Below are 13,644 nucleotides of genomic sequence, written 5' to 3'. Positions count from 1 at the left end.
CAGGAGAACACTTAGTCATCTTCCTTTGAAAGTCAACGGCATCAACTCTGCTTGATTTTCTGCCAGCGGCATCCTCGGGGCCACCATAGACCAGAAACGTACCGGACTAGATACGCGGCTGACGTGTGACCTGGAGGTTAGCGGCTGGGCACCCTTTGACTTTCCACCATCTTAAGAGGGGTTAGGAGGGATGGATAGATCTGCCATGATTGAATGGCAGAGTAGACTTCAAGGTTCAAGGTTTGTTTATTGTCACATGTACCAATTAAGGTGCAGTGAAATTCAGATTGCCATACAGTCATACAGATAAAGAGCAACAAGACACCCAGATATATTTTTTAATTTAACATGAACGTCCACCACAGCGACTCCCCCACACTCCTCACTGTAATGGAAGGCAAAAAAAGGTATATCTTCTTCCCTTCTTTGGGCCGAATGGCCTAATTCCGCTCCTACCACTGATGATCTACAGTTCACAAGTCAGAAGTGAACTGCAATGGTCTCCACTTGCCCGCACACAAGTAGCGCCGATACATAGGCTCAACAGCATTCAAGCCAAGTCATTCACACGATCAATTGCATTCACCAGCATTACATCAATTCCCTCCATTACCAGTACAGGACTACAATGGTTTAGCAGTTAGGTATGGGAGCAAGTTCAAATTGTCCCATCAAAGCCGAGGGATATAAATTCAACTAATTAATAAATCTGGAATATATCTTATTTGAGTAACCACCGGCTGGTTGCTAAAACCACTGTCTGTGTATGGCTTGTGTGTTCTCCAGCAACCCCCTCCATCTCTCCTCAGTGAACCTGCTTCCTCCGACATCCCGAGGACATGTTGAGCAAAAATCAAAGCATTGGAGGAACTCAGCAGGCCAGGCAGCATTTGTGAAGGGGATGGATAGATAGCCTTACGGGTCGGGATGGTGGGTGTTGAGGAATGACACGTGCCTCTAGTAGCGGGTGTTGGTCAGAACATGGCCGAAGAGCAGGACAGCAGCAGAGTTCATAGGGAAGGTGCAGTGAGAGAGGGGCGCCTAGAACTCTCATTAGAGGGAAGTGGAGTACCTATTTCAAAGCAGGCATACGTTGAGGAGATTTTGCAGTGGAGCAGTAAAATGGAGACACAAGAGGTCGCAGATGCCGGAAACGAGCAAAAACACTAGTGCTGGAGGAACTCAGCCGGTTAGGCAGCTTATGAGGTGTGAATGGACAGATGATGTTTGGGATCAGGACCTTTCTTCAGACTGATATGCCGACCCGACTTATGTCACCCCATAAGTTCCGATATGGGACTTAGAGTCGCCATCTCTAAGTGGAGACCATTGCAGTTCACTTCTGACTTGTGAACTGTAGATCATCAGTGGTAGGAGCGGAATTAGGCCATTCGGCCCATTAGGCCATTCCCTCCACAGATGCTGCCAGGCCCGCTGAGTTACTCCAGCACTTTGTGCACTTTGTGCCCCAAAGATATGTTGGTTGGCAGTTAAATTGGCTGCTGCAAATTTCCCTTAGCATGGATGAGTGGTCAGAGAACCAGGAGAAGTTATAGGAGATGCAAGAGTATGTAGGTGACAGGGAAATGAGTGGAGGAATGGGATTGCTACAAAATCTTTGATCCTTGATGAAAAGACTTGATGGGCCAAAAGCATGGTGAGAAAAATATGAAAGAATATAAAAAATATTCTTTCAAAATCTAGAACTAGGTACCTATCTGTAAACTGGGAATATCTTTGCCACATTTGAAGACAAACCTTTCCTGACCCACAATGAGCAACAGACTATTCCTGCCATTGAGGCGGAAATACCTGCAAATTCCATTTATGACGTTACTCCCGCCATAACAGCCAACCTCAATTACAATGCTTGTGATCATAGCTGGTTTATAACATGATTTTCTATGCATTCCCACCAGTTGTTAACTGGGTTTTTAGAGGCACCATTTGAAGATGTGATCTTTAAAGATTTCACAAAACAGCCTGTCCGTCCCCAAAAATATCGGCTTCAATATTTAAATAGCAACGTCAGATAATGCCCCAAATCCATTACATTACAACTGGTTCATAATTTAACATCGTGGCGAGAGCCTGGGTTACAAATAAAACCGCTGTTACGATTCCAAAAGAAAAGCAACGAGGACTTGACGATGAAGAAATTTTGAGAGAAACATCATGAAAGGAATGACTTCACTTATGTGCAATTAGTCTCCAACAACAAAATCCAAAAGAAGCACGCAATAAAAAGGAAGCCCAACTGTCTGGATATACCAGCCCCCCAAGTAAGGTTAATTTAGCACACAGAATGAAGCATCTAGCTGCATACCTGGCCAAAGTGCATGGTTATTGGGCGCCGGTCATCTCGTTGCCTCCCTTCCTTCTTCTCAGACAGAGGGGATGCAATACCTTTGTGTGGGACACTGTCTCCAGCCACTGAATAGCCATTTTCTGCCATCTCCTGCGCGACAGGGAAAAAAAATGTGATTTGTGTATGCAGGTGACACAGGCCAAGGGGAGAGCACTGCAGGGAACGGCTGTCTACATGGTACGATGTTAGAAAGTACAAACCAATAAATCAATGAGCGACATATCCATTGCTATGGCAAACAACATAACACTGAAGAACTATGAGAGTGAAGTGGAGAGAAACAATTCATTAATCAAAGAGTTACTTCTCTCAGTGCAATCCAGAAACAGTGAGGTGGTCACAGTACAGAGCAGGATCAGACCCAATTTTAGCAAGTTGGACTGAGAATAAAGTACGTTGCAGGTATCACTGTTGCACTGTTATCACTAGCACAGGGAGAGCTGCAATGTAGGTGTGCTTGCCCACCTCGTCCTCATCAGGACAACAGATGAAAACCTGCCCCGGATGTCAAGGGTACTTGTCAGGGTCAAGGGAGTGTGACAAAGGAGATTTTCACTGACTGGTGAGTGTGTTCATAAATATATGGAGCCACTTGCGACTCCAGATGCTGGAGTGACACCAGAGACTGCAGGTGCAGCTACTCATAAATATATGGAATAGTAGTTGCTTTCAAAACTGAGCGTCATCAAAATTGCCCATATTTTAAAATCAAGCAGATCACTTTAAATGGGCGAGACTGATTAAATATATCCGAACTACTATGGATTTAATCTCTGCATTTAAAAGTTCCATTTGATTCAAAGGTTCAGAGCTACTCCTGTAATACAGGCCCTTCAGCCCACAATGTCTGTGCCGAACATGATGCCAAGATAAATAAATCTCCTCTGCTTGCAGATGATCCAAATCCTTCTATCCCTGCATATGTATGTGTCTAAATAAAAGTCTCTTAAACACCACTATCGTATCTGCCTCCACCACCTGCCTCCAGCACCTTCCAGGCACCCACCACTCTTTGTGTGAAAAAAAGGTGCTGTCCACACCTCCTTTAAACTTTGCCCATCTCACCTCAAAGCTGTGCTCTCTGGTCTTTGACATTTTCCACCCTGGGAAACAAAAAGGTTCTGACTGTTGACCAAATCCTAGGCCTTTCATAATTTTGTATACTTCTATCAGGTCTCCCCTCAATCTCTAGCGATCCAGAGAAAATAATCCAAGTTGTTTGTGCTATGGAAGCAACTGTTGATTAAGTTTGTAAATTTTGTGAGAAATTAAAGTGAAAGAATACATTTGGGCAAACTTTAAAATCTGTTAATGGCAGATGGCAAATTAATGATTAATTTATGAATAGATCTATGTTGTCACTACCTCTCTGTATTAACTAATCCCTCAATGTGGAACTATTCTGCACTATTTCCAAATGTTTCTGATGCTGAGCCATTATCTGCCAATAACCCCCCCCTCCCCCCCACGCATACTTCCTCCTCGTGCCTCCTGCCTCCTCCAGAGCCTCAATTTGACATTTGCAAGGTTGTGTTCAAATCCTACACTCAAGCCTAATAATTATCCAATCTTCCAACTCTAGAATCTTACCCTTCAATTTCTCCTTTATCTCCATCACAGAGCAGTATGTTTTCATCTGACCAGATCAATGACTTCCGCTCGGGTATCTTACAACCAAACGACATGAAGACTAAACTCCCCATTTTCAGGTAAACTCCCCCCTACTCCCACTCTCCCTGTGTTACCTCCTCCCCCAATGAGCACCCATTTCTCCCACTATTCCCACCCATCAGTCACCCTGCTCCTTTCCTCTCCATCTTACACTCATCTCCCATCCCCATGACCCTCATTTCTCCTCTCTCTTTCCCCTCCCACTGCCACCTTCCATCCACATTCCTCCCTCTAGCTTTACATTTCACACCTCCTCTCTTTATATGACCCCCTTTTGTCTCCTCTTCACCTCTAGCCTCTTTCATTCACTCCATTCATCTACCAATCTGTATCCAGCTATCACTCGCCAGGCTTTGCCCCACCCCTACCTCTCTTTTCCAGATTTCTCCCGCCTATTCCAACCAATCTGAAGAAGGGTCCCGACCTGAAACGTCGTCTGTCCATTTCCCAGCAGCGATGTTGCCTGACCCACTGCGTTCCTCCAACACATTGAGTTTTGCTCAATTACTTTTGAATTCTCTTATCAATTCCTTTGTTGCCATTTTCCTTCATTTATTTAAGAATTTCCCCAAAAAATTGTAAACAAGGTCAGTACTTTTCCTTGGTAAAGCCACTGGTTATTCGACTTAACATCATCCTTTTTAGACTTGGTGCTGGTGTTATGTTGTTGAATGTCAGCATTTTGGGGTCTGGGTTCGAACACTTTGGGATCTGGGGTTTGAGAGAAGCCCACCGGGACAAAGGGCCCAGAGTGAAATGAGTTTGGGTCGTCTCAACAAGTGAGCAGCAGTGTACGAGGATGCAAAGCAATTTTAATTGGCCTCTAATTGGCACCATCACTCAAACTGGCCATAAAGTTCAGTGGCGGAACAAACAGAAATGGAGAGAATAGTGGAGTGGTGATGCTCCAGTGAGGTTGAGGTTAAGGAGGCATATTAAAGGAAAAGCTTCACTCCATACCTAACTTGTGCTTTAACCATCTGAGGCGGTATCAGGCTGGGCTCAGAAGGAAACAATACAACCTTTCTGGGTTAAGAGAGGTTTTCGTCAGCTCTCCAGACTTTTCTAAAAGCCTACTCAGCATCATCACCGTTAATGCATCTTCAAGTGCAGTCATAAAAATGCTTCAAACAGTTCCACATTGATCAGATAATACATTTAATGGCCTAGTACTTAATGCAGCACCAAGAATAAATCAAATACCTTTTGCTTCAAACGATTTTTCACCTCTTTTATTCCCATTTTTGCATGATCTTTTGCCTAGAAGTGCAGAAGAGAATTCAAGTTAAAACCTCTCATAGTATTTCAGCTGCCTCAAAAGCAACAAGCCTTCCTATTAAGCCATTTCTATTTCTGCTACTTTGGTACAACCCATTAACAGAAAATATAAGGAGCAAAATGTTCGTAAAGGAGACTATGGAGTTCTGAATGCTAATAACTAGTTGAAACTTATGCGCTGATTACAAATGAGACAACATGCTGAAATTTTGACACGGCTGAAATGAAATGGACAGATATTTCTACATTATTGATGCAGTCTCTGTTAGGTTGGTCCAAAATATCTTGCAAAAGCAAAGTGAATCAGGTGGCACAGTAGCCTTACATTGACAGAGAGCCAGGTTCAATCCTGACTCTGGGTGCTGTCTGTACAGAGTTTGTATGTTCTCATTGTGACCTGCATGGGTTTTCTCCGGTTTCCTCCCACACTCCAAAGACGCACAGGTTTGTAGGTTAATTGGCTTGCTAAATTTGTAAATTGTCCCAAGTGCGTAGGATAGTGTTCGTGTGCGGGGATCTCTGGTCAGCGCAGACTTGGTGGGCAAAAAGGGCCTGTTTCCGCTGTATCTCTAAACTAAACTAAAGGTGGAGAAGTAAACATGAAATAAATATTCTGCAAAAGAAAACTCTAAACCTTAGAACGCACTACAATGCAAAGGCTTAGGTTATGGGCTGGAAATATGTCAAAGTATAACTGGAAACATTGAAGATTGAAATATGGAAAAGCTGTTCCTAAGCTAATTCACAATGCAAATGGCCAGTGATGTTCATAATATCCTTATAATGATTCTCAACTGTCTAGTGATAAACACATTCTCAACTGTCTAGTGATAAACACATTCTCAACTGTCTAGTGATAAACACATTCGGTGCAATGCCAGCTTACACAATGGTTCTAGGGGCTTATTACTCCTGCCCTCCTTTTTGTATATTCTCTAATAATCTGGATCACTTGGTGCAGTGGCAAAACTAGATTCAGCAGAGGAGTTTGTAAACAAGGTCAGTACTTTTCCCTGGAGATCTTTTACATCTTGTTTCCACTGGCACCACTCCTTTGTCAGCTTCTCAGGTCACCTGGATTATCAGCCCCAGTAGGAACAGGAAAGCTCCTCTGGGAAATCGTGGAATAAACCTTGTTATATCTTCCCCAGATGGCCACCCACGAGACACCAATTCTGATACCAACCCAATTTCACAGAACGATTGTAAAGTCTGTTCAGTCCGTGGTGTTTGTTGGGACTATTTGTTAGGATATTGTACTCTCTGCTTCCAACATTTATCTATTCTTTTTTCTCTTAACAATGCCATGGCCTGAACCCCATCAACCTCAGATGTACAACATATTTTCTTAGGCTTTCTCCAACCGCTTAATTTGAGCGATCTCTGATCATTGAGTAAAACGCAAATGCTGGAGGAACTCAGTGGGTCAGGCAGCATCTGCGGAGGAAATGGACAGATACACTTTAGGTTAGGATCCTTCTTCAGACTGATCAGGGGGAGAGCAAGGTGGAAAAGAAAGGTAGGGCAGGAAAAATCCTAGCAAGTGAGAGGTAGATGCAGGAAAGGGGGGGGGGAGGGGCAGTTGGCTGGTATTTGAATGGAATTAGGTGGAACATTTGACATTGGGGTGGAATAAGTGGCATTGGCTCCTTCATTGGTTCCTAAACTACAGAAACAAGTATTTGTCATTCACCTTAGCAAAACCTTTCATGACTATATTAAATCTCCACTTGACATTTCTACTCCAATAGAAAGACTCCTCAGACATCATGAGTTCATACTTGTTGCTCGTTCTCATTTCTCTTCTCATAGATTTGGAAGGTGGGCATAATTCACATAGCCTTGGAAGAGGAGGAGAAAGACCCCTGAGATTTGAAAACCTAACAAATAGCCTTTGCAAACTAATTCTGCTTGTAACTGGAAAAGTCACAGTTTACTTGTGACTCAATGAACATTTGGACAGATACATGGATAGGAAAGATTTAGAGTGATTATATAGACCAAATGGGACTAGTGGGGCATCTTGGTTGGCATGGATGAGTTGGGCCGAAGGGCCTGTTTCCGTGCTGTATGTCTCCACGGCTAACCTTTGTAGATGCTGCTGTTGAATTTTGTAATGTCCACTCACTAATACTTAACTATGCAAATACTGGAGACAGATACTCTGAGACGATACATTTCAGTGAATTTCAGCCTCCACATTTTCCTAGGATTTTCATAAACCAGTTTCAGTAAATTAACATAAACAAAGACCATAACCATTTACTTACAAACTTGTACACAGTCTTCATTGCCGGGTTTGCCTTGGTCTTCATTGTGTTGATGATCGCCCCACTTCCTTTCTGTGAATAGATAAACGATTTTATTATTTATTTGCATGCCAGAAATATCTAATACATCACAAAACCATGAATGTAGCAAATATATTCTCACAATATTCAGACAAGAATCATAGCTTTCATTTATTTAAAGCAGTGAATTCTCAGTAACACCTTGGGATTTGGGATGGTGGCAAATTCAAAGACTAATCGATACACATCCAGAGGCAACATCATACAATCAGCAGCCTGGTTGCTCTGCAAAACTGCATTACTTTCAAAAACTGGGAAAAAAAACAATTTATCACTTGAACTTAGCTGAACAAATATCAATTTTCTTAAGTACTATTACAGAAGAAAAACAGGAAGCGCAGCGGTAGAGTTGCTGCTTTACAGCGAATGCAGCGCCGGAGACTCAGGTTCGATCCTGACTACGGGTGCTGCACTGTAAGGAGTTTGTACGTTCTCCCCGTGACCTGCGTGGGTTTTCTCCGAGATCTTCGGTTTCCTCCCACACTCCAAAGACGTACAGGTATGTAGGTTAATTGGCTGGGTAAATGTAAAAATTGTCCCTAGTGGGTGTAGGATAGTGTTAATGTGCGGGGATCGCTGGGCGGCACGGACTTGGTGGGCTGAAAAGGCCTGTTTCCGGCTGTATATATATGATATGATATGATATGATATGATAGGAAAGTAATTTTTTTTTTTTAAACTGCAGATGCAGGAAATCTTAAATATAAATAGCAAATGCTGGGACCACTCAGCAGCTCACCATGGTGGGTATAGGAACGAGCTGCCATGGGAGGTAGTTGAGGCAGGGACTATCGCAGCGTTTAACAAACAATTAGACAGGTACATGGATAGGGCAGGTTTGGAGGGATATGGGACAAAAGCAGGCAGGTGGGACATGTTGGTCGGTGTGGGCAAATTTGGCCGAAGGGCCTGTTTCTACGCTGTATAACTCTAGCTCAGGCAACATCTGTGGGAAGACACACAGAGGGAACGTTTCAGATAGAAGTCTCTCTGTCAGAGGATTATTACAGTTCTGATGAAGTGCCTTCAACCAGAAAACCGAGCAGTTTTACTTCTAACTGCTGCCTTATCCGCAGAATGTTTCCAGCATTTTTTCTCTTTTTACTTCTGGAAAGAACAGTATCACAGGGAGAAAGGATTAAAAGAAATGAGAACTTTGCTGAACCTAAAGTCTGACTCATGCTCTCAAAGGGTGACACAATCCTGAACACTTTCATCGTGAAGCTGTGAAACATGATACAAAAATCAAACTGAGAATGTCAGTCGGCGGAGGAGACATGCCAGGATAGCAGGAGGAGAGACCCATTATGTGGGGCTAGAAGTTGGGACAGCTCTCCTTAAAACAGGATATATTGGGAAATTTATTGTGAGAATAAATGAGGAAAAACTACCTCCACCGATGAATTGCTCAGGAAATAGAAGAAAAAAATTATGACAACTGGATAAAGATCTGGAGAAATATTTTTCTAGGATCTGGAAGGATTTCCTGAAGCCATGATGGAATTTCAATGGATATTTTCTGCTTGAATGGCTTCCGAATGCATTCTCAGATTCGCTGACCTTGGATTTTGCCGAGTGGGACCTCGTATGCCTTGCATTCCCCATTGACTCAAATATTCCCTTCCAGATTCGCTTAACCGATCTTGCTGACCAAAACCATCCTTGAGCCTAATGCCAAGGCCCCATTTAGCTTGTACGGTTTCAAGCAGTATAACCAGACCATATGAATAGGCTAGAACCAACTCTGCCCACAAGATGTGACAAACCATTGTACAGCCCACCTCTGATGCCTTTCTGAATGACACGGTTATATTTTGTGCAGGTCCAGATTGCGGACAGTTACTAGAAATCTCCTACGAATACTTCTCCCTCACCTGACACAATGTGTGTTGGAATTCCCCAACTTTCGAATGTGCGTGAGAAATTTCAGATCGTTTTGAGTGGAGAGACTACAGAAATTTTATGCGTTATTTTATCTATTGTTTTCTTCATTCAAACCCTCTACAAAACCAGCAACAGCGCTTTCCAACTTGTGTCACGTGAGCTGAGAGCTCGAAATATCTTCACATCTGTTATTTCAGTCTCAATGTGTGTTATTCCAGTCCTTTTGTTCAGGTGCTTTGGAGAAAATAAAGAACTTATTCATTTCCCATTGCATTCTGATGAACAGAACCACTGACCGTGTTATTCCATAATGCAGCAGGGTCAATGTATTTTAATTAAGTCTTGTTTTGAGGCAACAGGACATTATTACTAAAGTCAGCTGAGTGTGCCACAAGACTGTGAAATCTCGAAAAAAATTTTTTATTGGAAATAAGCACAAAAACGTATTCAGGAGGCAATGAACCAGATGAGTTCCAAATGACAGACAGGGATCGGTATGTGGATGTTGCTGCTGAAGACCACAGAATGGAAGATGAATGCTGCAATTCCCCAATGTCATGGGGGCGTTTTTCTATTGCGGTAACACAAGGAATAAGAGCAAGGAGTCGGCCATTATGTCCCTCCAGTCCTTCGACCATTCAAAAACATCACGGCTGAATTGATTGTTGCCTCCGTTTTATCTGCCTGCTCCTCATCACCCTTGGTCCTCTAGGTGGGTATACCTCACCGTCTCAGCCTTGAAAACTGTGACTCAGCATCCACAGTTCTCTGGGGTGAGGGGTGAAGGGGAACGCCAACGATTCAAATGACACAGAGAACAGAAACTCCTCATCTCAGCAATAAATATGTAACCATTTATCTCGAGTGTAGCCCTCTGGTTTTTTTAAATTCTTTTACCGCTGTAAACTTTCTCTCAGCATTTGCCCTGTTAAGCCTCCTCAGGATCACATCGAAATTCCAAAGCCCCTTAACTCAAAAGGCATGCTGTTCATACCTGTAACCATTCTAACAGATATCTCATTTAGTTTATGTTATAGATACAGTGAGGAAACAGCCCCTTTGGCCCACAGAGTCCACACCGACCAGCAATCCCCACACATTTACACTATCCTACACACACGAAAGACAATTTTACATTTATACCAAGCCAATTAACCTACAAACCTGTACGTCTTTGGAGCGTGGGAGGAAACCAGAAATCTTGGAGAAAACCGACGTGGTCACAGGTAGAAAGTACAAACTCCATACAGGCAGCACCCGCAGCCAGGATTGAACCTAGGTCTCTGGCAATGTAAGCGCTATAAGGCAGCAACTCTACCGCTGCGCCACCGTGCCGCCCCTCCCTGCACTGTCTCCACAGCAAGTATCTTCCTCCTTAAATGAAGAGATCACAGCTGTACACTGGACTCCAGATGCGGTCTCAATGAAGTCCAGTGCAGTTGTGACAAGATTTGCGTATGTTTTCACTCCACTCTACCTCGACCCACCACCCCACTCTCCCTGATCCCCCTCCTCCAATCATCAACCAAATCTAGGCCACACAGCAGAGACCAGGTATCTTTAAGCAGGTAAGGAAGGAACATCAATAGTAACTCACTAAACAAAGTGCTGGAGGATCTCTGTGGGTCAGGCAGCATGTGTGGAGAGAATGAACAGATGACAAGGATAGAGTTCCCTTGGTCCTCGTCTTTCATCGCATCAGCCTCCATAACTAAAACGTAATTCTCTGGCCAGGTTTCTGGCACTGTCAGGCAGCAACTCTACCTCTGCATCACTGTGCTGGCTGTGTAGGGACTGGTGTTACATTTCATTATCACTTCTATCCTTTGTAACTATTTCTACCCATCTGCCAATAACCTCCCTCACCTAGATCCACCTATTAGTTGCTGCCCACTCGACTCAGTCTGAAGAAGGATCCTGATCCTGACCCGCAACATCTTCTGCCCATTCCCTCCGCTCTAGATTCCAGCATCTGCAGTGACTCCTCTTGATGCCACTAAACCACCTGCATGTGAACTTTCCAGCAACCAGCTCAAGGAAGCAGATGATGGAGAACTGTGATACACTCCGGGGAGAATCTAGGACAATGTTGCGCAACAAAATCAAATTATCCAAACAGTCACTGTATCCAGATGACATTGCATCCTAGAATGCTCCATCTCATAACCAAAGTGAAGAAATATAATTCTCATTCAGCATTTTGAGGAACGCTTATAAGACAGAAACCAAAACATTTTATTGACATGCAAACTATTTCAACGTGGATTAGTTCTTCCATTTAAACAGGCTTTTATGAGCATTATCATTCCAGTGGCAATAATAGATTCCACTCACCTTCACGGTGAAAAGCCACTGATGATAGGATTTGTTGCTTCCTTTATAAAGCAGAAAGGTGTGTTACTTGAAAATCAGTTTACATTATCAGCAACATTCAAGTCAAATGTATTCTATTCTAGAATACGTGCAAAATTTATTTAATTGTCTGATGGATACAGCTTGTCAACCATGTATGAAGCAGGGGTCACAGAGTTATGCAGCATGGAAACAAGTCCTTCGGTACAACTTGTCCATACCGCCCAAGGTGCCCAACTAAGCTAGTCTCATTTGCCCGCATTTGATCCATATCCATGACTGGCAGTGATATCATAAAGCTCTTATACTTTATCAATTTGCATCACACATTTTCTTACATTCTTTCATTCGTCATCTTTGCTGCTCATTTTCCATTTTGTTTTGTTTTCCTCCTATTTTCTTTGTCAAGTTCTTTTCACCTATTGTCTAACTCTGTTTTTGCCTATGTTTTTACCACTGATGCGAAACGTGAAACCTTTCTGCAACCCGGCAGATATTACTCGATTAATCCAATGTAAACTCATTGCAATGCCCCTATATTTACTTATTTGCATGACTATGTTAGCAAAATTTGTCTACCTATTTCCTTCATAGGATCTAGGCATTTCCAGCATTTATGTTGTTATCACTGATTGCCCTTGAGAAGGCAGTGCTGAGCTCCCTTCTGTGAAAGCACTCTAACAGTGTGGATGGGAAGATCCAGATTTAGACACAGAGAGACAAGGAGATAACAAGAATAAAAAATGATAGATGAACAAAAAAAGACAGAATGAAAAATATTGTGTCAGTCCACTTGAACCTGTTTCGATTCTTTTTTGTTTCTTTCCCCCTTTCCTTTGCAACTGTGACTCTCTGACACGTATGCATTATTGTTCGACGTGCCTGCAAACCCATCAGTTTTTAAATTCGGTCACCTCCCAAGGTCGGGATTCGTGGTCTATCCTTATTTACCCCTTAAAATCGTGTGGCTTGAAGGGGCATTTCAGGGGGTAGTTAGGAATCAACTGCATTGCATGGGTTCGGAGACACTTATAGTCCAAACAGGGCAAATGTGGCAGATTTCCTGGCCCTGAAAGATAGAAATGAAGCAGATGCTCCGATTTTTTTAAGACAATCTAGTAGTTTCATGGCCATCATTACTGATGCTCGCTTTTTATTCCATGCTCATTTCATTAACTGAATTTACATTCCCCAGCTGCCGTAGTGGAACTTGAACTCATTATCATTAGATCAATGGCCCAATGCTACCGCGTACTTGCATCTTTCACAAACATTATCATCAGAGAGTTCTTTTGCCTTCAGAGTTTTTTTGTGTTCATCATTTTTTTTAAAATCAGATAATTATGATGGAATAATATTCATGCCCAAGACAAATATTCAATCCTGTGACAAGAACCATCTCCTGCTGCACTGTGCTTCACATTTTAGATCGTAGAGATGTATCCTCACTGTCATATAAAGCTTATGCCATGTTCAGATTCCGCTCTGACAGAGCTAATTCTGAAAGTGAATACCCATATTCTATCTTAATACTCGCGCATAGAATATATAATTTTTAAATGTGGAAAAAATATCATTATATTCATCTTATCCCTTCCATTTTGATCATAATTTTGTTCTTGCACATGCTACATACTGCCTCATTCTTTATTCTGTGCTTTGAACATTAAGCTTTAATTTCTGGCCTTTTAAAAAAATTCTGTTAGACTGACTTTTTCTCCGTTATTTTAATTTTATCGA

At 42.6% G+C, this 13,644-nt stretch overlaps 1 protein-coding gene across 3 annotated transcripts in view; it reads right to left on the bottom strand.

Annotated features, from left to right (window-relative positions):
- dennd1a (DENN/MADD domain containing 1A) overlaps positions 1 to 13,644 on the bottom strand; it is a 514,736-nt gene that overhangs the window by 69,031 nt on the left and 432,061 nt on the right. For all 3 annotated transcript variants that reach the window (XM_078426383.1, XM_078426382.1, XM_078426384.1), the window contains 4 exons: positions 11,887 to 11,927; positions 7,588 to 7,659; positions 5,243 to 5,299; positions 2,327 to 2,458 (listed from right to left, as the gene is read on the bottom strand). In XM_078426383.1, the coding sequence (XP_078282509.1) occupies positions 2,327 to 2,458; positions 5,243 to 5,299; positions 7,588 to 7,659; positions 11,887 to 11,927 (302 nt within the window). The remainder of the gene's footprint in view (positions 1 to 2,326; positions 2,459 to 5,242; positions 5,300 to 7,587; positions 7,660 to 11,886; positions 11,928 to 13,644) is intronic.

This window comes from Rhinoraja longicauda, chromosome 31 (genome assembly GCF_053455715.1).
Source record: "Rhinoraja longicauda isolate Sanriku21f chromosome 31, sRhiLon1.1, whole genome shotgun sequence".
Classification (NCBI taxonomy): domain Eukaryota; kingdom Metazoa; phylum Chordata; class Chondrichthyes; order Rajiformes; family Arhynchobatidae; genus Rhinoraja; species Rhinoraja longicauda.
Note: the sequence above shows the minus strand (reverse complement) of the source record. Positions and strands in the feature narration are given on the sequence as shown.